Raw genomic sequence first — 27,345 nt, forward strand, 5'->3', positions numbered from 1 at the left:
CGGCCTCGGGGACGTCTGGGTGCCTTCAGAGCCAGGCGGGCGTGTAGAGAAGCTGTCCGTACCATAGCCATGGTAGGTAATCCACATTGGATATCAATAAGGACCATGGGGATATTTAAAAGAGAGAGAAGTATATATATATACAAAATTATATACACATTTTATCGTACAGATTTTCATACCTTTTCTTCCTATTTGATACTGTAAATCTCTATAGAGCAGAGCTGCCTGGTAGTGAGGGTGGGGGGGACCCCTTCCCACGCCTGGCCTCTCAAGTCGGCTGCCGAGCGCTGCCCTCAGGCCTCTGCCCACCGGGGGTCCTGCCGGGCACCCCGCTCCCAGGACCAGGCCTGGGAGACCCGTGTGCCCCCTCCTCCTTTCAGAGCGTTGGAGTTTCATTGTCACAGTTTTAATATATGGGTTTTTTTTATTTAAGAAGACAGGCCCGTCCCCCTGCTCCCGGGCGACAGGGCCCTGCGCCAGCTCCACCCACACCCGTCTCCCACCTCCGGCCACTCAGCAGTTTCATTTCAATATTTATTTTTGTGCTGCTTTTATCGTGATATAAATTATTGAGAAGAGACCCTATGTCGTGGCCCTGAGGCAGGAGCGGCCCGCCCGCCGGCCACACCTAATTTATTGCTGTACATCTCCGCTGTGACGCTTTTGTACCTTTCAATAAAGAGTTTTCTGGTTTCATGTCGTCTTGCCGTACGGCTGCCGCTCGGGCCAGCTGTCTGTCCGTCTGTCCTTCCCCTGCCCGAGGGGGCTGTCTGCGCTGCACGTACCCCGCATTGCCGTGACCACACCCCCCAGGCCCGGGTCAGCAGCGGAGCTGCTGGGGGCGGGCGGCAGTGGGTGGGCTCCCCGGGACCCCACTGCCCTGACCGGGAGACCCCGTCGTGGACGCTGCGCGGCTGTCGGCTGGGGCTCGAGTGAGCCAACAGGAGGCGGCAGAGCTGGGGTCTGCTCGGGGTGTGGGGGAAGCAAGGCGGGAGGCTCTGCTGAAAGCCGGTGCCGGGGCCCAGCCAGCCTGGGCCTGCTGGGGTGGGGCGCCCGTCCTCAGACGCTGCCCCCTCCGTGCCCCACGGACCCGTGGAGGGTCAGGAGGGTCAGCACTCGGCCTTGGCCTCTGAAGAGTCAGGCTTGCAGGAGAACTGCTCATCGGTGTTTCTGACCACTGGCGGCCCTTCCGCCCACCCCTGCCTGAGCTGACCCGGGCGGCACCTGATAACCCAGGGACTCTGCTTCAGCGCCAGCCGCTCCGCAGGAGTCCACACCCGGCTTCCGCCGGCTCCTTCTCCTGCGTGCCCTGAGTGCCCTTCCGTGGAGTCAGGTGTGGGGACAGGTGTGCTCAGCTCCCCCCTGCCTTCTCTCAGCAAGGCTGGACCCCCACCCCGGCCTGCTGCTTCTCAGGACCCCCAGGACGTGGGCTGCAGACCAGGGCAGGCAGCAGCCATAGGTGTGGGCGGGGGAGGCACAAAGTGTGGGTATCCTGTCCCTTGGCTTTGTCAGGTCAGGAGGGCCTGGCCACAGGCAGATGGGCTGCAGGGCAGGACTGGGGTGAGCCGCTCCCTGCTTCCCAGCTCTGTGACCTCAGGCACGTGGCCCAACCTCGCTGAGCCTTCGTGGAGGTGGGGAAGGGGGGAGTGTGTGTGTGTGCACATGCCCGGGAGCCTCCTGCCCCCAGGACCCCACCACCTTGGGGTCTGCAGGAGGAGGCCCCATGGGCTCTCCGGGTGCACAGCTTTGAGCAACTCACACTGCATGGAGGTACCTGTGGACAAGGGCCTCCAGGCCACCGCGCCACCTGGCTTACCACGGAGCCTGGGCGGCAGGCCCCTGTCCTACAGCCTGCAGAAAACCTCCCTCCTGGGCAGGCACGTCTCTGGGAAGCCCCGTGGCAGCTCCCACACCAGCTGACAGATGAGGGGCCTCCCCAAGCTGGGTCTGGCAGCCGCAGAGGGCGATAAGGCAGGTGGGGACTTCCCAGGGGGCAGCGGGGAGGAGGCCAGCCTATCTTATCAGGCAGGCGGTCTGGGCCCTGGGAGAGGCCGCTGGCCTGGAGCCCCGTGTCCCCAGGCCCAGGGGTGGCCCGCTCTGGCCTGGACACCGCAGGCTGCTCCTGCCTGGCTGAGCCTCTCTGAGGCCCTCGGCCATTCGCTCTTTCCCTGGTGAGGTGGGAGCCAGAGACGGGGAGGCCTGGGGCGTCGCAGCTGGGTGGCGCCGGGGCTTCCTGCCCACCCAGCCGGGCCACTGCCCCCGCCCTGCTCCTTCCCCCAGACACACTGGACTGACTCAGACTCCCGGGTGGCTGCCGCCCCCTTCCCACGTGCTGACCCCCGACACCTGGGGCCCACTCTCACTTCCCCCGCTTCTGTTCCCCCTCCCAGGTCCCAGGCTCCCCCCGCACTCCAGCCCAGCACAGGGACGGGGAGAGGATGGGGAGGTGGCTCCAGGGACCAGGCCCCTCCTTGGCCTCTGCATACCTGGCCTCCTCAACCCATCCCAGGCGGGGTGGCACAGGGCCTCGAACCGGGAGAGCGGAGGCTCTGGATCTCAGGGCCCATGAGGGCTAGGCTGCCCTATCTCGGGTCCAAGCCCCTTGCCCGCCTACTCAGAGCTGTGACCGTGGCCGGTCGCCCCACGGTGGATGAGACCCCGCCCGCAGCACCCAGACTTAGGACGGTGGTGTCATCTGTCCCCCCCACCCTGCAATCCGTCCTGCAGGGACACAGGCCGCTGGAGGCACTGGAAAACCCGGCTGTTTATGAATAAATAAGTGCAGTTCATCAGGAGACCCTGTGCCCTCCACTGGGGGCCCTGCCCCTCCCCCTAGACCATAGCCAGCACACCCTCCACCTGGCGGGTCGGCTGACCTGGGGGCTTGCACCTCGGCCCCTCCCTCCACGCCTGCCTGCCTCCCGCAGCCCGCATGGAGCCCTCCCGCCTTGTGGCCCGCAGCTCCCGGCTGCCCAGCTTCCTTCCCCTCCACTGCCCTGCCCGGGGTCTGTCCATGCAGGGAGGCCACCTGAGCTGCCGGCCGGGGGAGCCCGGCAGGTCACTGGGGTCATCAGGGGGGCGGGAGTGCCCTCTTGTGGGGCTGCGGGCCCACTGGGTAAGGGTGAGGCCCCTGGGCGCCTGGCAGGGCTACCAGGTGACCCGCTCCACCGGCCGCAGGTGGGTGGGCAGGAGGCTCCCAGGAGAGGCCTGACCTTTGGCAAGACGGTCAGTGGGCGGGGTCCTTTCCAGGCGGCCACTGACTGCAGGCCCCTACAGCTCCTCTGCAGGTATTAGCATCCGCTTCTCCACGTTGCGGCTTTTCCTGCCCCGGCCAGGGCCGCCGTCCAGGCCGTGGGGGGGTGTGCGAGGTGAGGGCGCCCTGCCCTGGCTGGGCCGGGGCGCCTCCTGCGTGGCCTGCTGCGTGTACTGTTGGTAGGTGGGCGAGAAGTTGTGGATGGCGTCCTGCACAATGTCCTGCGGGCTCATGGTCTCCTTGAGGCCACTGGAGATGCTCTGCATGGGCGCTGAGGGGGCTGGAGGTGGACGGTGGGTGGGCTGGGTGCTCCCCGGGCACGCCCTGCCCCTCGTGCGCCTGGCCCCCAGGACCTGGTTTTGCTCCCTGCCAGCCTGCACGCTGCCCAGGGCCAAGGCCTCTCTTCTGCATGTCCAGGTCCTGGCTCGGCCAGCAGGGGGTGATTCCAGGACCCCTGGACCTCAGCCCAGCCCTGGGGCACTCCCAGCTCAGACCCTCTGCCAAGGCCGATGGTGGGAGGCCACCTTGGGCTGGCCCCACCTTATCTCCACCCTGGGGTGACCCCCCTCCACCTCCTCACCACTCTGGGCTGACCAGTCCCGGCCGAGACCCATCCCTACCCACATGGGCCTTTCTCTAGGGGCGCCAGCACCAGCCAGCCCCCCGACTCTCCTGTCAGGCCTGTCTGGGCACCTGGGAGTGCTGGCGGGGACCCCGCAGTCCCGGGGGCAGGAACCGTCTATCAGTGCAGGGACCCTGGGCCCAAACGCCAGGTCCCGCCATCTCAGAGCTCATCCCGCCCCTGGTCTCCTCCCCTGGACTGTGAGCAGGTGAGGCTCCTGTCGGGGGCTCGGGCCCTCCTTGGGGCCGTCTCCCTGCCAACCAGGGTGAGGTGGGGAACAGAGGCATGGTTCGGGGGCTGCTCGGGCCCCGCTCCGCACCCCTGCCCTCGAGACGGTCCAGGCACTCCTCGCCCCGGGGCTGTGGGTCCCACATACCTGGTGAGTTCTCTTTCTTCTCCGAGTACACCTGGCAGCTGAAGGCATAGCGCAGGGCGACGGAAGCGAAGAGCATCTCAATGCAGATGATGAAGTTCTGGTAGCCAGCGGCCACCGTGCCGGCCCCCACCGTGCTCCCGTCGATGACCTGGACCTCGGGGATGACCCCACACCTCTCCAGGACGGCCAGCAGCAGCCCTGGGGGTTAGTGCCGGCCACTCAGTCAGCTGCGTGGACAGGAGGCTGGACGGGAGCCGACCCCAGCCCAGACCCCGCCCCGCCGAGGCCACGTGAGCCTGGTGGGGGTCTGCAGCGCCGAGCTCAGTTCAGGGGGCTGGATGCCTCCAGTGCTGGTCCCTTGGCACAGCGGGCATCAAGAATCCCCAAGGGCCTGTCTTGCTCTCCCCCTGGCCCCAGCTGCTCACTGTCCTCTGAGAAATGGGGGCCACGAGTGCCCAGGAGCTGGTGGGCGCAGGGCTCCTGCACCCCTCTGGGCGTGCAGTCTCCCCACGTCAGGCCCCACATGCTGGGGGGTCCTCGTGTCTCCCCTGCTGAGAGCCCTGCTGACCGGGACTGCAGCTGGGGTGGGGCTGGGCCTGAGGGCAGCGGGGCCTGTGCACCCACCCTGCCAGAAAGAGAGGAAGATGGCGGCCTTGATGGTGAGGAACTTGAGGGCGGGCTCGAAGGGCCGCAGCAGCTCCCTGGTGGCGGAGTAGAAGAGGAACAGGCCGTAGAGCGCCAGGCTGACCGAGGCATTGTAGACCAGGGTGACGTACAGGTAGCCGCTGCGGATGCTGGGGGCCAGGGCGGGCACCCGTCAGGGCGGCCACCCCGCTCCACCCGCTGTGCCATCGGCCTGAGCCGCTAGCCTGGGCACCGCAGAGACTCAGAGCTGGGCTCCCCAGGGCCACACGGGACACGTGGAGGGCGGCCGAGGAGCTGGGGGCGCTGGTCTCCAGACCCCACCGCCTCCAGGCAGGAACACCACTGCCCCTCCCCAGCCTCCCGCCATGGGAGCAGCCCTGTGCAAGGCGGACTCACATCGTGGGCGGGCATTGGCGTGCATGTGACCATGTGGGTGGGCACACGTGTGCACACGCATGCGTGTGCTCCTCTGTGAGAACGTGTGTGCGCTCATGTGAGCAGGTGTGCCCATGCGTGTGAGATGCGCCTGTGGGCCTGGCCCAGGGGTGCATGTGAGGGCGGAGCTTGGCTCCCTGGGTGCCCTTAACTCCACCCTGGCTGCCTGGGGCCGTGGGGTCCCCAGGGCTCACCTGTGGCAAGGGTGTGTTTGCCACAGCCTTGCCCCTGGCCCTTCCCCCTGTGCTGAGCCCTGCCTCCTGCCCCGGCCCCCTAGGGTGCCCCCCCCACCCTGCCCACCGCCAGCCAGGCCTCACTTGAAGTCCCCGTCGTGGTATTTGCCGAATGCCTGCAGGACGATGGTAACCACGGCCATGATGGGCTTCACAACGCAGAACTGCAGCGTGGCCTGCGGGGCGGAGAGGGGCTGGGGGTGGTGGCTGCGGGCTGCTGGTGAGGAGCCAGCCCAGCGTGCTGGGCATGCAGGGGCCGTGTGGGACTGGCCGGGGGGCCCAGGACTCACCTGTTTGCAGAAGCGCAGAAAGCCGATGGAGTAGGTCATGCCCCGAAGGCAGCAGGTGCCGTGGAAGCAGCTGGTCCTGGGGTGCAGGAGTCCCTGAGGTGTGTCCCCAGAGGACACCCCCAGCTGGCTGCCCACGGAGGGGTGGGGGACCCGCGGGCTCTGGGCAGACGCTTACCGGACGGGCTTTCCCCGGATCTCAGCCATGATGGCGCTCTCGCCCCCCAGGTACTGGAAACAGAGGCTTAGGAAGCTATAAATGACAAAGGCTGCAGAGCAGGGTGTGGGCAGTGAGCCTGGGCCCGCCGGCCACGCAGAGCTCCTGGGCGCCCCCTGCCTGGGAGACAGACTCACTCCTCGGGGCTCGCAGCCCAGCCCTGGGACCTCCCCGGCTGGGGTGGGGCCCACAGCAGTCCCTGTGGCTCTGACTCCCCCACGACCTCCCCCACGACCTTTCCCAGGCTCCGGGCCGGCCCAGCTGCAGCCCCACCCCCACCTTGGGAGCCCGGGAGTCTCCTTGGCACCCCTGATCTGGCTATCGGGCGGGGCCCTCACTAAGCCAGACTCAGGCTGGCAGGGGCTGTGCAAGCCCCTGGTAGCCCCTCGCTCACGCCCCGGGCCCTGGAAAGTCAGCGGCACCCACCTTCGTAGCAATCCCGCACGGAGTCGAAGTAGATGTAGTGCTGGTGGCCCCCCAGGAGGAGGAGGCTGAGCCAGGAGTCGAAGGCGTAGACGGGGACGATGAACAGCAGGCGGATGATGTACCGCTGCTCGCTGGGCACCGTGTAGGAGCGCAGGTGCAGGTAGATCTGGGCAGGTGGAGAAGGCAGGCCTGGCGCACGCTGCCCACCTGCCCCTGGCCCCCCAGCCAGTGGGAGGAAGCAGAGCCAGCCTCCCTGGGCCCTGCCCTGAGCGGATGCTGCGCAGCGGGAACACGCATTTAGACACAGGCTCGCTCACTCATTCATTTCAGAGCCTGCGGAGCAGCGGGGCACAGCAACATGGGGGCGTTAGGACGGCCGATGCCTCCGACCCCTCCTGGGGATTTAGCCCACGGAACAGATTTATTCCGAGACAAAGACAGAATTCACGTTCAAGGACGTTCGTCGGAGAGACACCGGAGACCGAGCCGGGTGGTGGGCCCGTGACTGTGACGCAGCCGTGCAGACAGCGGCCCTCAGCCCCCGGGCACCGGCCTGGGGAGCTGCTCTGAGAGAACGCGACAGCACAGCAAAGCAAGTAGGGCCCAGCTTGTGCCAAAGCCGGGCAGAGACAAAGGGGAGGGCGCACCTGGACGAGAGGGACGGGTGGGAGGTCCCCACACTCATCTGTGACCTTCCTACGTGTTCCTTGTTTTCTGCGAGGACGTGAAGAAGCAGTTGGGGGAAGAAGCACAGGGAGCCAGGCAAAGAGGTCGCTGGCTGTGGCCCCCAGCACCCCTGGGAGGCTTCCTGGAGGAAGCGCCATGAGGGCAGCGGGAGGGGCAGGCAGAGGGCAGGCTGAGCGCAGAAGCAGAGCCTCTGGGGGCACAGCCCAGGGTGGCAGGGGCAGGCCGGCGTCAGTCAGGCTCCTTATCAGCCGCTCCCTCCCCAGTGGGTGCAGTGGGAAGGGCACGGCCTGGCCAGCTATCAGGAGACAGACTCGGGCCCCTGGGCAGGCGCTGCCCACTGCGGGCCTCGGCAAGCCACTGTCCTCTCAGGCCTCACTCTTTAAAGTGAGGGTCAAGTCGCTCTCTGTCCCCCTGCGTGGAGAGTGAGGGACTCCCTGTCAGGGTGGGGGCCTGGGAAGTGCCGCCCACGGGCTCTCTGTCAGCCCCGCCCAGGCTGTGGGGCCCTGGGACGCTGGGCTCCAGGCACACACTCCCAGAATTACAGAAGGTCAGGGCTGGACAGAGGGCCAAAGCCCAGACTGTGGCTGGAACTGGGGCAGCCTGGACCCAGGATGCTGGGTGCCCAATCGCCCCGGTTCTCCTTGTCCCACAAAGCACAGCCACCTGGGAACCTAAAGCCGTGCTGCCACCAGGAAGAAGGCCTGGCTTCTGTATGATGCAAACACACCACCCACCTGTCCTGTCTACCCTTACAGATGCTCTGGGACAGCTTGCTAAAACTCAGGGCAAATACTGCCTTCTCCAGGAAGGCCTCCTGGGTGGCCCCAACAGGAAGGGGCCACCTCCTCCTGCTGTCCTCAGCTGCAGCTGGCCCACCCTAACACACCTGCCCTGTCCCCCTCACAACCTGGTTATCTGAGGCCACACCTAGACACGCACCGCCCTGGGGGCGACACTCACGGGGTGGGGGGGCTCGGCCCCCACAGCTCCGCCTCGAGGCCTCTGGTCACCTGCTGTCCTGCCCGGCAGTCTCCTGACTGCCCCTGCCCCAGGCTCACTCTGCCAGTCCAGCCCCTGCAATGATTCCAGCCAAGCCATCCTACAGGGGCTGCCCTGCCCTTGGTGCCCAACCGCAGCCTCCTCTGGCTCCCCAGCACCCCCGGCTGAGGGCCAAACTCCTGCACGTCCGGGGAGTGCCTCCAGCCCGGGCAGCCTTCTCCTGCCCACCTCCGCTTGTGCCTCTCTGGGCTGGCCCTGGGCTCCCGAGCCACAGTTATCTGCGATGCCCGGTACCTGCTGCCCAGAGCTGCCCCCATGCACTGCCTCCCACCCCCACTCCCTCTCCCTTGCTGCCAGGCCCAGCGCTTCCACCTGGGGCCACCTGGCTCCCCAGCTTTGGGCCCCTCCAGCCACGCTCTGACTCCCGGGAGCAGACTCTTCCCCTCCCAGTGACCAAGCCTGGGAAAGACCCCTGACCTCTCGCAGCCCCAGTCTCCTCGTCTGTGGAAGGGGACCCTGCCGCTGACCTTGGCGAACCAGCCCACGGGCTGACGAAGCGCCCACGGAGGGGGTTAGGGGGGCTGGGCATCCGGCTGGAGTTCTTCCCACTGCTGGGAGGAGGCCATCTGTCTTCCCGCCCGGCTCTCTGCGTCCCCTGACCCTCCCCTGGCCCCACGTGGCTGCGGTGAGCGCCCAGGTGCTGCTCCTCCAGCCAGCCAGGCCTCCGGGTCTGCCCCAAAGCCACGGGCTGAGGCAGGCCCCCTGGGGCTGGGCTGCAGGTCCCCTCACCTGGTGGCCGGTGAGCACCAGGGCCGCCCACACGAAGACACCCGAGACGCCGCGGGCCAGAGGCGAGGTGAGGAAGAGGGGCCCAGGGCCCTGGGAGTCGTTCCCCGCATGCTCCATCTGCAGCCCCGCAGGCCCAGCTGGCAGCGTCCACGCCAGGGGGGTGCCCGGGAGCCCCGGGGCGTCAGTCATCTGCAGAGGGAGGGCGGGCACACGGGACGTGGTGAGGGCAAAGGTGCGCCAGGGGCGGGCGGCAGTGTGGGCGGGCAGGAGTGCCAGGCTGGGCGGCCGTGCTGGGCTTTGGCCAGCAGCCCTCCCGTGAGGGTGCCAGGTGGATCCTCCTGCCTGTGTGCCTGGGCTCCGGGCAGCCCTCCATATGCAGGGACCCAACTCTGAGGCCTGGCCCCGAGGTGCCCTCCTTCCTGGTGTTGGCTGCCTGGGCGCAGACGCCAGGCACCCGCCCGTGACCTGGGGCGGTGTCCCCCTCTGGTTTCCTGGGCTTGTGGGGAGCCCGTGTTCAGGGGTCAAAGACACCAGAGGAAGTCAGGGAGCCCCTGTGGCCCTGCCTGTTGGGGGTGGGGTCTGGGAAGCCGGTCAGACTGGCCCTGCCCTCAGCAGCAGATGGGGTGTGGGGCGCGCCCAGTACCTACCCAGCCCACCTGCCTGACCATCTGATCTGGGATCCTGCTTGGCCGGGGTGCCCACTCTGCAGCCTCTTGTAACCTGCTGGGACACCAGGCACCTCCCCGCTCTCGCACTCAAGGCCTCCACCCCGCCCTCCGGCCCTGGTCACAGGGCCCAGCACCTACCTCTCCGGCAGGAAGCTCCCGGGCCAGTCCTGGGCGGCCGGGCCTCTAGGGAAGCCAGGCTGGTCGTTTGCGTGGCCAGTGAACCCGGCGGGTGGCCCTGGTGAGGGTGGGACCAGGGTACCTTCCGGAGGTCGTGCTAGGCCAGGGAGGGGCTGCCACAAGCAGGCCCCCAGCCTCGGGCAGAGGGCGGGCCGGCAGAGGGGCGGCGCAGAGGGCAGGCCCCTCCCTGACACTCTATCCCTCGGCCGGCTGCTTGCTCCAGGCGGCTGGCTCCCTGGGACTTCCTGCCGCCAGGTGCACTCACCTGCCTGGACCAGAAGGCCAGGCCCGCAGGGGCCTGAGACGGGGGAGGGTCTGCGGCGGGCCAGGGTGGGCTGCGCCCCTGTGGGTAGGGGCTTCCCGTCGGGCTGATGGAGTTCTCCGAGGAGACAGAGTGGGCATAGCATGACACCGAGGGCAGATTAAATGCCCCTTAAAATGGGTAAACTATCATCGGGTCCCAGCCCCCAAAAGTCCCCTGGAAACGTTCCTGTTTGTCTGCTGGGGGTGGGGAGGATGGGCCAGGGTGAGTGAGAAAGGCGGCTGGGCCTGCGGGGTCAGCCCTGGGCCGGGGGCCCGGGGAGCTGCTCACCCGCCTGGCCTCAGAGGGGGCTGTGGGGGCACCTTGGTGGGCATCAGCGTGGGTACCTGCCTGCACGGTCTGTCCTTGGTGCCACCCACCCTCCCCAAGGCCCTGGGTCAAGGGGTCAGGCTCCTTTCAGAGGCGGGAGTCATTGGGGGGACGTGACTGGGGTCCCCCAGGGGTATGGGGGGGCTCCAGGGAGGCTGCCCGCCCTTGCGCCTGCACCGTCCACCCACACGGTCGCCCCCAGACACACCCTGAGGCCCTGGTCCTGACCGGAGAGCCCAGGACCGCCCCTCCCCCAGGCCCCCTGCAGGCTCCCTCTGCCAAGGAGAGGGCCCAGTGTCCTCCTGCCCTGCGTCCCACATGTCACCTCCTTCAATTCCACAGACTCGTCAGGATCCCTGTGCCCTGCCCAGCCCACACCCGGGCCCCAGGGAGCCAGTGCCCTGCCCGTGGGCTCCCACGCAGCCTGGCGGTTGGCCCCTTCGGCCTGTGGCTTCTCCTGCTGCTGCGAGTTCCTGCGGGCCCCCAGCCCTGCCTGCCCACCGTGCAGTGGCTGCACGTTATAAACCTGGGCGCCCGCCCATCCTGCGGCTTCCTGATCAGGTCACCCCAGCGGCCGCCTCGGCCCTGCCTCCTGCTGGGATCCCGGCCTCCTTGGAGGCCCCTTCACCTCACTGCACCTCTGCTTTCTCGTCTGCAAAGGTGAGTCTGAACTCCGCCAGCCCTCCCATGGGGTGCTGTGTGTAGACTGCAGTCCCTGCCCCACCTTCTCCTTCCTTGAGCCCCAGACCCCAGACCGCAGACCGTGGAGCAGGGCCACGTACCAGTCGCGGCAGGATCAGGGGCCCGCGGGCCCGGGGGCGTGAGGTGTGGCTTTTCCAGCTTAGAGGGAAGGACCAGCTGTGCCAAGCCTGCGCAAGTCCAACGAAGGGTCCCGGGCCTGGGGAGGCGCGGGCTCCAGCACCCGGCTCCCGGGAAGGGCCAGGGCGAGGCTGACCCTTCGGCCACCATGGGACTCTGGCCAAAGGAGGCCCTACCGCTGTCACAGCCACACTTTCCTGGGAGAGGTGGCCGGTCCGGCTGGGCCTGCTCACCCTCCTGGGGCTGGACACTGACCAAGCCCATCTCGGGACAAACCTGCCCGCCCAGAGGCCAAGGCCCTTGACTGCAGGTAACCTGATGTGACGGGGCCCCAGGCAGCTCCCGGCCAGGCTGTGGGAGGCTGGGACCCGCGGGCCCGTCACAGACCTCAGCGCCCTTCCCTCACCTGACGCCCAGGGCTCTCGGCCTGGGTCGGGCACCGAACCTCCCTCCAGGCATCCCTGCCGAGCCAGCCCCTTTCTAGGCCGGCCTGATGCCTGGGGATGTCTCTGGGGGCATGCGGGGGCAGACTCTTCCCTCCCGCCCTCCTCGCATCCAGGTCCTTCCCACACTGAAAGCCGCCCACCCCGGGCTGGCCCGCCAGGGTCCTTTGATGGCCCCTGGGCCCTCGCCGACGGTGCCCACGGGCAGCAAAAGGACTCACCCCTGGGCTGTGGCTGCTGCCTGCAGAATGGCTGCTAACAGCCAACACCTGCCATGGCCTGCGCCGGGCGCCTGTCAGGCCCGCAGAGCGCCTCTGCAGCCCGCGGGGGATGAGTCCCGGCCTGGCCGCCCACCAGCCAGGGGACTCCAAGCCCCTCCTCCACTCCCTCTGGGCCTCAGCGGGGCGGGGGCTGAGGGTCCTTCCAGCTCTAGTTTGCGGGCGGTTTTGGAAGCGTGGCCTCCCCGGTCCAAGGTGCCGGCTCCCTGCCTGGGCGGGGCCCTGGGCCTGAAGCCGGGTGCAGGCCTGGTCAGAGGCGGACCCGGGACCCTGCGGGCCCCCACTGTGTCTGTGGCTTTGGCCGATTGTGGCCTCTCTGGGCCCTGGTTTCCGTGGGTGACGGATGGCCGTGTGTGGCAGGGCAGCCCTGGTCAGCGTGGGACTCGGGAGGCTCTGCCGGCTCCTCCCAAAGGCGGCCTCGGCAGCTGCCGCCGGGTGCTGGGCAAGGGGTCCCGCCAGCGAGCGCACGTGAGTGGCCTTCTGCTGCCCAGGCACTGAGCCAGCGAGCCTGGCTCCGCAGGGACCCACACAAGGCTTCCTCCTTTCATCCCGCCCTCTTTCCCACCTGTGCCTGGCCGAGTCCCTACCAGGCCTGCTGCCTCGGTCCCCAGGAGAGCCTGTGCTTCCCCAGGGCCTGTCCGTACCTGCACGTTGCCCCAGAGCAGACCGCCAGCCCTGGCCGCCTGCGTGGGGGACACTCTTCCCGGTGGCACTGGGGCAGGGGTGCTGACCTGGGCCTGGCCTGACCGGGCTAGCCTGAGGCTCTTTTTGGCCACCTGGTGGCACATGGGGCACGGGGTGCCTCGCAGGGGGCACGGCCTCTGGGGTGGAGGCAGGTTGGGGACGGAACCGCTGTGAAGCTCAGAATCTCAGGGTGTGGGCATTTCTCTCCAGGGGTGAGCGGGGCCCAGCCTGGACACCTCTCTCCTGGGTGTGCGGGCGCGCAGACACACACGTGCACACACATGCACACACACACACACAGCTCACCTTCCTGGTAGCGCCCTCGACCGTCTGGCTGGGCCCCTGAGGCAGGTTTGATGCAGGCCTCCGGGCCCGAGAGGGTGGCTGGGCAGTCTGGCACCACCGCCAGACCTCCAGGCCTCTGCCGTGCCTCCTCCCAGAGGCCTGGGTCAGTCATGCTGCTGGGAAAGCGCTGGCCTTGCCCCAGACCCAGCAAACGCCTCCCTGCCAGGCCGGCCCTACCTGCCCGGGTAGCCCAGCCACGCCCTCCGCCGTGCCCTGCCCAGGGTTGGGGCCAGCCGTCCTTCCCACCCACCACCCACCTGGCTGTCGCGGCTCCGACCCCCAGGCATGGGTCTTGCTGGACCAGCGACCGCTGTGGCTCTGGGTCCTGCGTCTGCCCGGCCCGTCTGTGTGGCCGGGGGTCTGAGACCCACTTCACGTGAGGGTTGAGTGGGGTGACGTGGCGTCTGCCACACCCGGAGACCCCCACCCAGCCCTGCTCTGTTCATGCTGTTCCATTTTCCTGTCTTCCGTCCCTTCTGCCCTCAGCTGCCCCACGTCAGGGAGCCGCGCCTCCCGGGGCTCCGGCACCTCCCACGTCTCGCACCGTGCGGAATGTACCATCCTGATGTTCCTGGTCCCCACAGGAAGCCGGGCCTGCCCTCTGCTCTCCAGCTGTGACTGTGAAAGCTGATGGCGCGGTCACCGTCCACGTCCCTCAGCCAGCTCCGAGCTTGTGCTCATGGATCCGGCCATCACCCTCGTCCCCTGCCCAGCACCTGCTCCTGATTTCCAGTTTCACTCCAAGGTGCGAAACAGAACAGCCAACACCAGCTTATCCAGCTGGGCTCGCGGCCGCTGCCTCAGTCCGCGGGCTGTCTGTCATGATTGGTTCAGGAGGATAGAGGGCTCCACCAAACCCTGCACAAGCTGCTTGGATGGATAACCGAGGATGGCCGTTCTCCCGGCCTCTCTTGACCGCCAGGGCACCCACTCGCCCTTGACTCTGAGATGGGGCTGCAGGCCCGTGTCCACTTAGGAAAAGGTAGCAAGCGGAAGAACTTGGGCTTCTCTGCTTGCAGCTCAGCAGCAGGGGTGTCTACACCAGCCCATCCCACATGTCCACACCACACTGCGTTGGTCCAAGGGCACGGCCTTGAACAAGGGCACTTCCTGCACCTGTCAGCGTTGCAGGGGCTGGCACACCGACCCCACGTGCGTTATTCACATTTGGCCGTAAATTGCTGGGAGTTGTAATTACAGTTTGATCGCTGGGTAAAGCGCCATACGCAGCCTTTCCGTCTAAACGAATAACAATTTCCATGAGGTCGACAGCCCTGCCTGCGGAAACCGCGGCTTTATGGGTCTCTTTATTGGAGCACATATCTCTGCTCCTGAATTACAGCAGCTGCAAGCAAAGCACCGCGGAAAGCAAGGGCCCAGCGCCTCCTCACGAGCCGCTCATCTTGATTTACAAGGCAGAGCAGAGCAGCGAGGCACTGGCTTCAGTGACGGAAGTCTATTCTCGATAGCTGCCAGACAGCTTCAGGCAGTTCTGAGTGAGTGCCACTTGGGACAGCGCCGGGGACCCTGGTTTCAATTATACGTCAGCCGTCGGGCTCAAGGCTGTTTGCATCCTGGGGCCAGTCCCCTGGGGGTCTGAGCAACTTGCCCTGTCCTGCCGAGCCTCGATTTCCTCCACTGCCCGCCTGCCTCTAACGCAGTCACCAGGACTCGGTCAGACGGCGGGGGTGCCGCCAGGGCCTGGTGCGCAGGAGGCCTCCGCATAAGGTTGCACCGGAGCCCTGCATGCAGAGCCCGGAGGGACATCTGCCTTCAGTGTCGACGAGGATGGCCTGTTCCTTAGAAAGGGGACCAGGGAGTGCCAGTGAGGGGCTGGGGCCAGGTAAACAGTGTGGAAAAGTGAAAGTCGCTGTCGTGTCCGACTCTTTGTGACCCCTCGGACTGTAGCCCGCCAGGCTCCTCTGTCCATGGGATTCTCCAGGCAAGAATACCGGAGTGGGTAGCCTTTCCCTTCTCCGGGGCATCTTCCCATCCCAGGGATCAAACTCTGGTCTCCTGCACTGCAAGTGGCTTCTTTACCAGCTGAGCTACTAGGGAAGCCAGTGTGGCCCATCCAAGGAGTGTCAGTGAGGGGCCTGGGGACGGTAAACGGTGTGGCCGCGGGGCCTTCAAACGCCAGCCCTGCCGCCTGGTGGCAGCGTGCCTCCGTTTCCTCAACTGCCGAGTGGATGACAGCGGTGACCTCATGGAGCGGGCGGGAGAATTAAACGTTACCAGGACTGAAGGGTGAGCCCAGAGCTCACCAATGGGCAGCGTGAGTCAGACCTCTTGTACATTTAGGGGCTGAGTCAGAAAACCAAAGCTGCAAATCTGGACTTAGCCCCAGGCTGGAGCCTGACCCGAGGTTCAGGTTCCCAGCTGGTCAAGCGGGAGAAGCGTGTTTCCAGACTGATGGTTGGATGACAAGCGCACTAATTACAGGCTGATACGGATTGAGGCGGCTCCAGCCCCGTGTGCCCAGCCAGGCACCAGTTCCCCCATCACTCCCAGGTCCTACTGACCCAACACGCCCCCTGTACTCCGGTGTCTGTGTCCCCAGCGCCTGCCGTGACCTGTGTCGCCCCTCGGGTCCTCTCACGTGGGCGGACAGGCCTTTCCTTCTCCGGTTGGTCAGCTGCTTCCTGGCCTTTAAAGCATCCATGCAGCCCCTCCAAGTGCAGACGCCAGGTGGGGTCTTCTCAGGAGAAAGGCCGGGGCTGAGAGCAAGCAGCAGGGAGGTGGGACCCGGGGCCCCCAGCCAGATGTGGCTGCCGAACAGCCCTGAGCCACCTGGCGTAGATCTGCCTGTTTCCCCTGGTGGGGGCCTGGCTCCCGGGTCCCTCAAGCTCTCCACAGGGGCATCTGCACTGCTCCAGGAAGTCTGGTGGACCCTTGTATGACTGCCCGGCCCTCCTGAACCAGGTCACCAGGTCACCCCACAGCTGGCGTGTGCCTGCAGGTTTACCCGAGGGTCCTGAGGGGCTGTGAACGTGCCTCCCCAGGGGCCCCGGCATCTGCTGAGGGAATGAGCCTTTAAACACTGTGGTCCTCTGTCCCATGCTCAGCAACCTCACTGAGTCCTTCTCAGGTTAGACCAGCAGCGTGGTCTCGCCATCATGGGTCCTCAGCAGCCCCTAACGTCCCAGTCTGCACTTCTGCCTCCCGGCCGTTCCCACAAGCACCCGCGCCTGTGGGGGGAAGCGCCTCTACCCCCCTACCTTTAAGCACGCGGCTCTGGACGCTAGGGTGCCAACCCACCGCGAGGCCGCGTCTGGGCAACCGAAGGATCAGAAAAGCCATGGGAAGAGGAGCAGGATGAGGGAGGGGCAGAGTCAGCTCCGGAGCCGTTGCACCATATGAACCTCAGATCGAGCTTTTGCCAGATAGGTTTTCCTCCCCCTCGGCTGTTCACGGCAGTGAACGTATGCTGTGTGCCTAACGTTTCTCATCGTTGTTAAGAACAATAGTAAGGTATTTGGGGATGTGCATTTATTTTTAATAATAATAAAAAAAAAATTTCCCCCAATAATTGAGGGCCATGACTCCTCCTGTCAATTCTCACACATGTTAGGCTGTCTGGACCTGGGGAGGAGGACTCGCAACCTTCTCAGGATATGTTTCCCATCCTCCCTCCATAGGGAACGTCAGCCTCCAAACCAAGGTCAGCCTGAGGTGTTTGTGCTTCTTCCAGCTTCAAGGGCCACAGCCAGAGAGCTCCTCCTCCTGACTAAAGGAGGACCTTCTGGTCCTTGAGGAGGTGTCTGAGTTGCCGCCTCTGGACGGCAGGGGTGGCCGCTCCAGGGTCACCACACCTGGCACGCCTGGATCAACTCCTTCAGGGCCTTCACCACCTCCATGTTCTTGTCCTTCATGGCCAGGGCGAGGAGAACGGCTCTGTTTCCAGCTTCTTGAGACACAAATGCCACCAGGTTCTTTGCGAAGACATGGACAAGAGGCTGATAAGGGTAAGGGGGGAAGACCACTTTAACCGAAAGACACCTGTTTGCTTCTTAATGCCTCCTCCCAGTACCTCTCAGGAGCCCAGGCCAGCTTCCCAGTCCGTTCAGTCATCGCCGGCCAGTGGGGTGCGACAGTGACTCAGATTTAACCAGACCCTCTGGACACTCAGTCACACACACGCTGCTTGGGAGCGTCACTGGCCATGTTTCCTTAGTGCTTTCCGGCTCCCCTCTCTCCTGGTTATCTCTACTCTGGAAGGGCCGCGAGAGTCCACAGAGCGAAACCCTGACAGACCTCACAGATGATCTTTCCAGACCGGGGCAGAACAGGCACTCATTACCGTAAGATACTATGATGGGGTCAAACTGGCACAGGCTGGCATTACAAAATCAATGGCTCCGTGTGTCTGTCTGATAAAATGCTGATGGGATGCACGTCGCAGGCGGACACCCTCCAGTTATCTGGGGGGCCCCGCACAGCGCTGCCCTGGGCTGTGGGGGCTGTGGGGGCTGGGGGACGGGGGCTGTGCCTGCCTACTGGATGCTCCACATCCTGACAAAGTACAGGCACTGGGAGCCGTTCCCAACCACATTACCTCATCCTTCCCGAGGAGCACTTTAGTGGTCAGCAGAGGCTTGCCGATGTCACTGGTCACACTGCTGGGTTCCAGGGAGACCAGGGTGCCCATCTTCCCCAGCTGGGTCGCCACCACGAGGATGTGACTGCTGAAGGCTGTGCAGACCACCTGAGTGGGGACGCCACACACCACGGCAGCCTTCTGTTTGGATGTCACCAACGGTTTACCTTCCATGGCTGAGTCTGCTCGATGGCACCTTTCATTTATGTTAAGAAGAAAAGTAAATCAATCAATGGCAGGTAGCGTGGGAGCCCCAGAATAAACACTGGCGTTAAAAGAGAAACACAAGTTGGCCCGTTCAAAAGCCCGTGTGTGTTCGCCCACAGAGGCTTTACTCGCCGGGAGCTTTTTGGATTCACTCAGACACACAGAGGCACGCAGGCTGGACGCCGAAGTGTGCCTGTCCCTGCGGAGGCAGACGAGGGCTCTCCCTGCCCGCGCGGGGCCCGCACCCCACCCCGAGGGCCCTCCCGGAGCCCCGCGGGCAGGCTCGGAAACGCGGCGGAGCGGCAGGCCGCGCCTCCGGCCCGCCCACTGATCGAGCCCTGCGTTCGGGGAACCCGGCGGCCCCACAGAAGCAGCAGCACCCCGACCGCAGCGCGGGGACGGCGGCGGCGGGGGCGCCCGGCCAACGCGCCCCGCTCCGGCCCCGCGAGCCGCCCACTGCCCGGCCGCCCGCCGCGCCGCCCGCGCTCACCGAGCCGCGCCCGGAAGTGACGCACGCCGGCGCCGCGGCCCCGCCCCGCCAGGCCCCGCCCCGCCGGAAGTGCGGCCGGAAGTGCAGCCTGCCCGCTTCCGGCTGCGCTGGGGCCGCGCGGCTCCGCGCTGCGGCGTCCGTGCTCCCGGGCCGCGCGGGCTGGCGCCATGTTTGCGGAAGGGGGCTGCAGCACCAACCCGGGGGCCTCGGCCTCTCGGCCCCCGGCCCTCCGGCTAGGGGCGTCTGGCCTCTCCAAAAGGGCGTCCCCGCGCCCTCCTGAGGGAGCCCTGCAGCTCTGTGTTGAGGAGCCTCAGACGGGGTTTCTGGCCCCTTGGCCGTGGGTTCCAGGACCTTCAAGGAAGCACGGGGAGCTGAGGGAAAAGCAGGGCTGGTCGCCACTTTAAGCGCCGACAACTCCAGTCAGGACCCTTGATGTACGGCGCAAGAGAGCTAGGTGTGGGACCCTCTGGGTTCATCCCAAATGCCTCTTGACTGAAAAAAAACACACGACCCAAAAGTCGGGAGTTATGTGTCATTCCTTGGACAAAACTGAGGACTTTAGCCCAGGACGCAGCATCTCAGAGAACTGAGAGACTGCCCCGGAGAGGTGAGGGAGGAGCCAGGGTGTATACGGGTTTCCCAATAAAGACCAGGTAGTCCGAGAGTCAGAAGGTTGCTTAATACAGGAAAACCCGGTGTCTCCAGGAATTCTGCGCTTTCCGACGCTCCTTTGATGTGCATCTCAGCTTCCTGGGGCCAGCGTCCCGTGGCTTCTCACCCCGAGTCCCCTCAGGGTGCACCGTTGGGCAGCTGTGATGTCATGGCTTGGAGGTTGCAACATCCTTTGGTTACTGATACAGCAGGTGACATTTTTCACTTAGAGCAGCAGGAACCAGTGGGGATTTACCGCCAAGGAGCAGGATAGGGTCAGTGGGTGAGAAATTGCTAGGAGGAAGAGGGGTTGGGGGCTTTCTAGGCAGGAAAACCTAGCAGAATTCCTGCTGGAGGCGGGCCAGGGTGGCCTCAAACCACCTGGGGGACGGTGGGGGATGAGGAACTGGTTAGACATTGGCAGTTACCAGACATGCAGGATCGGGGAGCTGTTCTTGCTAAGACTGGAAAATGCACAGACATCACAGAAATCCAAAAGGAGTGTCTAGTTGGGAAAGAGTTGAGAGGGACTTCCCTGGCGGTCCAGTGGATAAGACTGTGCTCCCAGTGCAGGGTTCCATTCCTGGTAGGGCACTGGATCCCTCATGCTGCAGCTAAGCCCAAGTGCTGCAATGGAGACCCAGTGCAGTCAAGATTAAATAAATAAAATGTGGAATAGAATTTTTAAAAACAGTTCAGGGAGTAGAGTCTGGTCTAGGAGAGAATCTTTGTCAGTATCCTCTGCCCGGCAGTAACAAAAACCTTTTCAAAAAACAAATCTTTTGGGGGTTTCCCTGGGGGCTCAGTGGTAAAGAATGTGCCTGCCAGTGCAGGAGACAGGTTCAGTTTGTGGTCGGGAAAGAGTCCGCGTCCCGAGGGGCAGCTCCGCCTGTGCACAGCCTCTTAGCCTGTGCTCCGAGACCCACAAGGAGAGAAGCCACAGAATGTGCACCACAGCCAGAGAGAACCCCCCGCTCACTTCAGTCAGAGAGAAGTCCTCACAGCAACGAAGACCCACACGGCAAAATACATGTATTTGAAAGTCACTGAGATTTTAGAAAACCTTTTGGTTGCACCACGTGGCATGTGGGATCTTAGTTTCCTGACCAGGGATTGAACCCATGTCTCCTGCATGGGAAGTGCGGAGTCTTAACCGCTGGGCCTCCAGGGAGCTCCCTGACTAAGGTCTGTGAACCCCTCTCGATGGTGCCAGGAGCCTCTACCCTCAGAAACCCGTCTGGGCCGGGCTTCCCCGTCCAAGGGGATGATGACAGCTGACATTTGTTTGGCACTTAGTGTGTGCCAGGAGCTGTGCTAGGGGCTTTCCTATAGTGCCGTATTTAATCCTAACCCCACTCAGCAGACACATTACCATCCCCATCGTGTAGACAGTATGTTCAGGTTCGCAGAACTTGCCCAAGGTCACAAAGCTGAGAAGGGCGGGATCTGGGCTTCTGAACTTTACCCTTGGTGACTGGTCTCACAACGTGCACGCCCAGGTGGAGGGGAAGAGCAATGGCAGTGCTGTCCTGCAGCAGGATCATTTCTGGTCCCCCCAGGAGTCTTGAGCACACCCCACACCCCCTGCACACGTCTCTCTCAGCTGAAGTGGTGTTGGCAGAGGGGGTGTCTTGTGCTGATCCTGCAGTAATCAGAGCCCTGAGCCTCTCCCTGAAGAGATGAACAACCCCTCAGAAACCTAACCGGCTTCCTGACAGGCCTGTCAAGGCAGATTCCCCCCGGCCTGGTCTGTCCACATCACTTAACCCCTCAGGAAGCCCTGTTGTCATGTCCAACTCTGCGATACCGTGGACTGTAGCCCACTAGACTTCTCTGTCCGTAGGATTTCCCAGGCAGGAATACTGGAGTGAGTTGTCATTTCCTCCTCCAGGGGATCTTCCTGACCCAGGGATTGAAACTGTGCCTTCTGCCTTAGCAGGCAGATTCTTTACCACCAAACCACCTGGGAAGCCCTAGGAAACTTTGGCACCCTTCTATCCTCACTGCTCTTTCTCAGGGTTTAATAACTCCGTGCACAATCCAAGTTATGTCAAATGAAGCATGCTCCTTGCACAGTGATTTCTGGCGGCATGAAAGAAAAAGGCATATCTGCGAAACATGATCAAGATAGAAAAGCCAAGAGAAACCTTGTATTTTGCTTTTTTTTGCAGTCGGTTCACTGAGGGAAAAATTAGGAGTTTCGTGGTTCTAAGATCCAAAAGAGGAAGCATACAGTTTCTCAGGAGGGTCTAGGTTTTTTTTGGCTCTAAATTTAAATAACCATCCATCCACACATGCCTCAAAAGCCAATTACCAACGTATTGCCGTGTGAAACCTGTAAAAGGTTCATTTACTTTCATTTACCAGTTCATGCATTCTCTCTCTCTAGGCAAATAGGTACAAGAAATCTGAGCCCCCCTGAAAATAACCCCACCCAAAACAAAACAAAACCCCCCATGTCTGGAATAGGCTTATCGCTTTTATTAAAGAGATGCTGAAGAACAAAGTAGATAGTTTTTTTAAAGATTCATTTTGATGACCATATTTTAAGTCTCTGTTGAATTTGTTGTAATATTGCTTCTGTTTTATGTTTTGGATTTTTGGCTGTGAGGCTTGTGGGGTCTTAGCTTCCTGACCAGGGATAGAACCCACAGCCCCTGTGTTGGAAGGTGAACTCTTATTTTCACTGGACTGCCAGGGAAGTCCCTAAACTGGATGTTTTTATGATGGTGTTCTTTGGTTTAGATCTTTGGTAAAGACTGAGTATGCAGGACACATGAGGTGAGATGCCAGCCCAAACTGAGGTGATGGCCGTGCGGGGAGGGGGCTTCCTGGTGGCCTGAGCGGGTGTGTGAGCAGAATTTACACAGTTACAGTGTTGGAGCAGGAGGTCACCGCCTGCCCCCGAGTACTTGAGTGCAAGACGAGACTCGACCTGGAAAGAAATATCCCTTAAGTGAATTCACTGAAAATGGGGATGACATAGTAATGATGTCAGTGGTGGGCAAAGGAGTTTGAGAATTTATCTTGAAAAAAAAAAGAGGGAGCATCTTGAATTTGTCTTGAATTCAAGGAAATTTAGGTTCTCAATGCAATGATAAGTTGTAGAACCAACAAAGAATTAATGAGGTGTTGTTTTGGCAGGTCATAATTTTTCCAACAAATTGTATGCTAGCTCTCCACGTCCGCCTTCACAGCGTGTATGATCCTCTCGGTTCTGTCATAGGAAGGGGCAGTTGTGCTGAGATGTATCAGCTCGCTATCCGTCTCCCGGGGGCCTCTCCTAGCCCCTTGCTGCTCACGTCACCCTCAGTGGGAGCCCCAGCCTGGCACCAGCGTCATCAGTTTCCTGGTCCTCACTTGCACAGTCAGGCCCTCCCACACTTGCCGGTGGCTCTGGGCCAGGTCTGAGCGTCCCTCGGCACTTCAGTTAGGGACTTTCTGAAATGTTGCATCTCTTGCAAGATTTACAATCTGACTTGGTCTGCACCGCGCTCCCACAGCCTCACGACATGATTCCCAGGGCGTTCGGTGTTGGGGGTGTGAGAGAGAGAGAGAGGCAGATTCCGGAGCTACACAGTGGGGGGCGCCTGCGCGGGGGGCCGCTCATGCAGGTAGTCCGCTCACTCAGCTCCTTCGTTATGACACTGCCTCTTTTCCCCTGCAGCCTCCTGACCGCAGGCTCTCAGGCAGCTGAACCTGGACCAGCAGGACCTCCAGGTGTCGCGGTCTTGGAACAGGTAAGGCGTTGCCAGGGTTTGCCTCGGTCTCATAGAGGCAACGTCCCTCTAAATTTTTATGAGACGCAGCAGTTGGTGGAACCCCTTTACTTATTTGACTGCACCTCCTTGCTTTCGGGATCCTGACGAGCAGTTGGACCTGGGGCTGCAGCAGTGAAAACACTGGGTCCTAACCACTGGACCACCAGGGAAGTCCCAGAACCACTTTATTTGTATAAATGATGCTCTCACTTATCTTGGCTTGTCTGGGTCGCAGCCACTGGAGATTACATTTGTAATGCGGGCCTAAGACACAGCCATCAGATACAGATATTTTATTATATTTAGATTATAGATATCTTCAAGTGAGTGAGAAAGCTGCATCCATTAGGATTTTTTTCAAGTGTAGGTGGCAGACACAGATGTGAAACCATCTTCTGCCCAAAAGGAGAGCAGACGGGCTTGTACAGAGAAGACCAGAGCTCTGACGTCTCCCTCTGCCTCTCAGCTCTGCAGGCGCACGGGCCCCACCCTTGGATGGGCTGACCCTGTGCTGCGGCGGAAGCACTAGCCTCCATACCTCAGCAGCTACCCTTTCCTTGGGTCCCCAGTGCAAGTCCTATGACTAATCTCCTTAGACCATCCTGGGTCATGTGCCTGTCCTTGAATCAGTCACTTTTTTTAAGAAGTTAATGTCAGGAGTTCCCTGGCTGTCCGGTGATTAGGACTCGGAGCTTTCACTGCTGTGGGTTCAGTCCCTGGTCGGGGAACTAAGATCCCACAAGCTATGTGGCTCGGTCAAAAAAAGAAAAGAAAAAGTTAACGGAGAAGCATTAACCCATGTATCTAGGAGTTTAAAAAATACTCCTGAATAACGTATGTCAAAGAAGAGGTTGTAAGTGGGAATAACAGAATGTTTAGGACTTTCCATTGGAAACCACTCATTCACTTCCCACTTCTGTGGTTCTGCCTGTCCTGGGCATTTCCTACAAATGGGCTGACAGTCTGCGGCCTTTCATGTCCGGCTCTCAGCCTTTGAGACTCATCTGTGCTGTGGCATGGGTCAGTGCTTTATCCCTCTTGGAGAAACCCATTCTTGCTCGTTCAACAATTGGGAGGATTAAATGATATCCCTCTTGGAGAAGGGCCTCCTTTAGGGCCTGGTCCATACGAGGCGCTTACAGAGTCTCCTTCCCCCTCACGAGTCATTGAGTTTCACTGGCAGTGCCCTACGCACAGGCCCTCATGTGATCTGTGACACCAGCCGCTCCATGCGCCAAGCTTTGGCAAGCAGCAGAAAGACCAGGAGAGGCTCGGTCCCTGATTCCTCTCGATGCCGAGTCTGGTATCAGAGCAGTGTCCTAGGGACCATCGGGGCCATGAGGTACTGATGCCCCGGCCCCCTCTCCGAAGAAAGGCTGTGATGACGCGGAAACCGTGTCTTGCTGAAACAGGACGTGTGTTCAGAAGCAGGCACGATAGCTGCGGGGCCGAGAGGGCCAGCGTGGCAACCACGGTCAGCCTCGGGGTGTCTGCAGACCTCTGTCCACTCGGCAGCCCTGCACCAAGGATGGAGCGTCTTCGTGCTTGCAGACCCCGGGTGTTACCCCCGCCTGCCCCTGCTCCTTGTCTGCCCGCCGCAGGGTGCAGCCTAGTCTCAGGTGTGGCCGCATGCCCGCAGTCACCTGTGTGGTGTGGGGTGTCCCTGCTCGGCGGTTGCAAAGAGCCTTGCGTAAGCAGCAGCACAGAAATGACACAGTTCCAGCCAGGAGGCTCTGGGGTCCGGAAGTGGCCTTTCACTGCACCCAGTTATCTGGGAAAAGATGGTGAACCAGGAATTTTTTACGAACTAGGTTTATCTAAGCTGAGGGAGGGGGAAGGATATAAAGATTAAAGCAACGCATTGAAAATCATATGTATTTTATTACAGAAACAAAACGCTGGGACTCCCTGAAATTCTGATTTTTCCTCAGGGATACAAACACCGTTAACACCGAGCCCAGTTTATAAGGGTCCGGGGAGTGTTTCGCTGGAAAGGGCATAAATCCTCTTCCCGGAGAGCATTCAGAGACCGTTTCCGAGATGCCTGCCACCCAGGCCGGGAGTGGAAGCAGCACTCTGCCGTGGAGGCTGGTGCCATCTCTCCGGCCAGGAGCCCGCTGCGTGGCCTAGCGGTGCCCCCAGCTTTGGAGCTTTATATCAGCAGGAGTATTTTTATTTAATGTCACGTGGTAAACACAAAGAAAATCCTGAGTTTTCAGACCTAATTTCAGCAGGGCACAGAATTAAGAGTTTAGCTTATCGCCTTGTTTTCTGCCAAATTTAGCCAGGCTTCAGTATTTTTGTTCCTGGAGCGAACCTTCCTGCCCTCATTAGAGATATTGAAAACTTCCTTGTACTCATATCTTGCACTATTTGTTTAGTTCTTTAATAAATGAAACCCTAATCCAAGTGCAATTTCCGAAAGCCTTTCTTTCAATATTTTAAGGAGTTATTTCCCCTGATGAGAAGCCGTCTTGTTGCCGCGTATTGAGCTGAATGACAGAGCCTGCCAGGCTGGCTGTCGGCCGTCCTCTCCTCTCTCACAGGGAGAGGACAGGAAGCCAGTGCACAGCTGTGATGACGGCTGGCCAAGCTGGATTGTATCCTAGTTGGTGAGTGAGACAGGGGTCCAGGGTAGTGGGTGGGAGTGGGGAGGGGGCAGGGTGAAGCGGAAGGATGAAGCCCTGCCCCTGGGCCCTGGCACTAACTTCTGATGACCACGGACAGTGCCCTTCTGTGCTCTGGGCCTCCGTTTCCTCATTTGTAAAATGGGCAAACTGACTGGGTGGCCTCCAGGTGTCTCTGATCCATCCCCTGAGCTCTGGGCCTGCAATGAGGACAGAGCCGGGCGGGGGTGGGGGGAACCCGGCGTCGGTCCTGTCCAAGCAGGGAGGGCGTGGAGCTGTCTGGAGAGGTCAGAGGCAGGCTCGCCTTTCTGAAGGCCCGTTCTGCATCTGTGCAATGGGCTGGGGGCCTGCACCCCGCGGAGGGTCTGGGAAGGCAGGCTGGGCACAACACAGGGACTGTCTGGCCACCAGGGACGCTGGGCCTTCCATGGGAGGTGGTGACCACGCTCCCTCTGGAGGTGTTGAGGCCGGGCGGTCACTGGGGGTAACGGCTGTGCTAGGGTGTCTGCGCTGAGGGGACTGGACTCAGAAGAGTTTGAAGGCTTTCCCAAATCCAATGTCTGCTGTTCTGTGAGTCAGTGTGGGCCAAGGACCACGAGAGATGTGGCTACCAGCAAGACACACAGCTGAACTCCACAGGGACCCGCCACGCCAAGTGCTGGCGGGAACGCGGAGCAGCTGGGGAGCCCCTGCACCACTGCTGGGGTTGCTGAGCAGGCCGGGCTCCTTGAAAAGCAGTGTGGCTGCTCCTCACAGAGGTGAGCATGCACCTGCCGTATGACTCCCTGCATGCAGATGCTTACCTGGGAGACAGCGAGCATCGTGTTCATACCAGCGCCTGCACACAGGCGTCCTCACTGACCAAAACCTGAATACGACCCAGGTGTCTCCAGCAGGCAAGCAGATGACAAGCTGTGTACATCTGTGGACAGAGCACTGCTCTCTGATAGGAAGGACAGAGTTATCGGGGCTTTTGATGGCGGGATGGATCTCAAGAACAGAACCAGGAAGGAAGCCAAGCAGGGAAGGCAGTGTGCTCTGTGAGTCAGCTCGGGTGATGTTCTGGAAAAGGCAGGGTTCTGCATGGATCAGGGTGGGGGTGAGGAGCGGCTTTGGATGCGAATGGGGGGCGCCCGGGGAGGACGGATCCGCCGCGTCCTGAGTGTGATGGTGGCTGAGCACTCATCTGCACTCAGAACTGTGTCCTGAGTGAATCCTAAGCTTGTAAATTAAAGAAGGGCAAGGAAGTGATTCAAGTGAAGAGCAGACAGCAGCAGTAGGAAACTCCCACTCCCGCCCAAGGCAGTGACTGCCTTTAAACGGGGGTCCGTCACACCCTTTGGGATGTCTCGTGTACACACAGAAGTGGGGAGAACGAGCGTTGGCCGGAGCGTGGGGGGATGGCACTGTCCGTGAGGGGCTGTCAGTGGTGCGGTCGCTGTGTAAAACCATGTGGCGTTTCCTCAAAACATTGAGTTATGATGTGATCACAGTGCTCCACTCCTGGGTCTGCCCAGAAGAACTGAAAGCAGGGCCTTAAAGCGACGTGTCAACACACACACCCACGGTCACCGCGGTATCGTTCCCTGAAGCCGGAAGGTGGAAGCGACCCAAGTGTCCACGGACAGGCAGACGGATAAACACCATGGGGGCCGTCCCTGCAGCGGGAAATCACTCAGCCCGCAATCCGTGCGTGCGTCTGCATGTCCGTCCATTCATACATCCGTCCCTAACTCTCCACGCGTCCGTCTCTGCGTCCGTCTCTCCATCCAGCCAGCAGTGAATTGTTTGCTTGCTCACTCGGTCGGTGGACAGCCTCTGCGGGGAGCTGGTCTGAGGGCTCCCCAGATGCCCACCACCTCCACCATTCATCAAGAGATGAATGATGAGCAAACAGCTGCAGGTCAAAGGTAGAAGCAGGAGAAGCCCCACCCCAACAAAGGAAGCAAATGAGACTTTGGAAGGAGGCTGAAAGTGCAGTGGGGATACTCCTCT

General features: G+C 62.0%; 2 protein-coding genes and 1 long non-coding RNA gene across 14 annotated transcripts; 1 reads left to right on the forward strand and 2 right to left on the reverse strand.

Moving 5' to 3' along the window:
* Positions 1 to 137: 137 nt before the first annotated feature.
* On the reverse strand, positions 138 to 13,184 carry TMEM184A (transmembrane protein 184A). 11 transcript variants are annotated; one of them, XM_088833222.1, is made up of 11 exons: positions 12,979 to 13,184; positions 8,973 to 9,161; positions 8,145 to 8,258; positions 7,145 to 7,211; positions 6,498 to 6,663; positions 6,033 to 6,123; positions 5,858 to 5,933; positions 5,652 to 5,743; positions 4,879 to 5,048; positions 4,255 to 4,452; positions 138 to 3,536 (listed from the first exon to the last, which is right to left on the reverse strand). In XM_088833222.1, the coding sequence occupies exons 2-11, from the start codon at positions 9,080 to 9,082 to the stop codon at positions 3,274 to 3,276; spliced, it is 1,347 nt and encodes a 448-aa protein (XP_088689348.1). In that variant the 5' UTR covers positions 9,083 to 9,161; positions 12,979 to 13,184; the 3' UTR covers positions 138 to 3,273. The 11 variants fall into 11 exon arrangements, with proteins under 11 accessions (XP_088689348.1, XP_088689341.1, XP_088689349.1 ...); XM_088833215.1 differs by lacking the exon at positions 7,145 to 7,211 and adding an exon at positions 9,620 to 9,875; XM_088833223.1 differs by lacking the exon at positions 12,979 to 13,184 and adding an exon at positions 11,231 to 11,367.
* LOC148773599 (uncharacterized) lies at positions 10,120 to 16,355 on the forward strand. The gene is made up of 3 exons (XR_016036636.1): positions 10,120 to 10,259; positions 10,791 to 11,108; positions 13,504 to 16,355. It is a non-coding gene; the product is annotated as an uncharacterized LOC148773599 (long non-coding RNA).
* Positions 16,356 to 16,489: 134 nt separating this feature from the next.
* Positions 16,490 to 18,305, reverse strand: PSMG3 (proteasome assembly chaperone 3). 2 transcript variants are annotated; one of them, XM_055410444.2, is made up of 3 exons: positions 17,954 to 18,305; positions 17,573 to 17,810; positions 16,490 to 16,973 (listed from the first exon to the last, which is right to left on the reverse strand). In XM_055410444.2, exons 2-3 carry the CDS (start codon positions 17,786 to 17,788, stop codon positions 16,821 to 16,823), a joined length of 369 nt encoding a protein of 122 aa, XP_055266419.1. In that variant the 5' UTR covers positions 17,789 to 17,810; positions 17,954 to 18,305; the 3' UTR covers positions 16,490 to 16,820. The 2 variants fall into 2 exon arrangements, with proteins under 2 accessions (XP_055266419.1, XP_088689352.1); XM_088833226.1 differs by adding an exon at positions 17,095 to 17,238 and having other exon boundaries at positions 16,490 to 16,977; positions 17,574 to 18,305.
* Between the last annotated feature and the right edge of the window lie 9,040 nt (positions 18,306 to 27,345).

Source organism: Moschus berezovskii, chromosome 27 (assembly GCF_049115385.1).
Source record: "Moschus berezovskii isolate FMDL1 chromosome 27, NW_MosBer_1.0, whole genome shotgun sequence".
NCBI classification, from domain to species: domain Eukaryota; kingdom Metazoa; phylum Chordata; class Mammalia; order Artiodactyla; family Moschidae; genus Moschus; species Moschus berezovskii.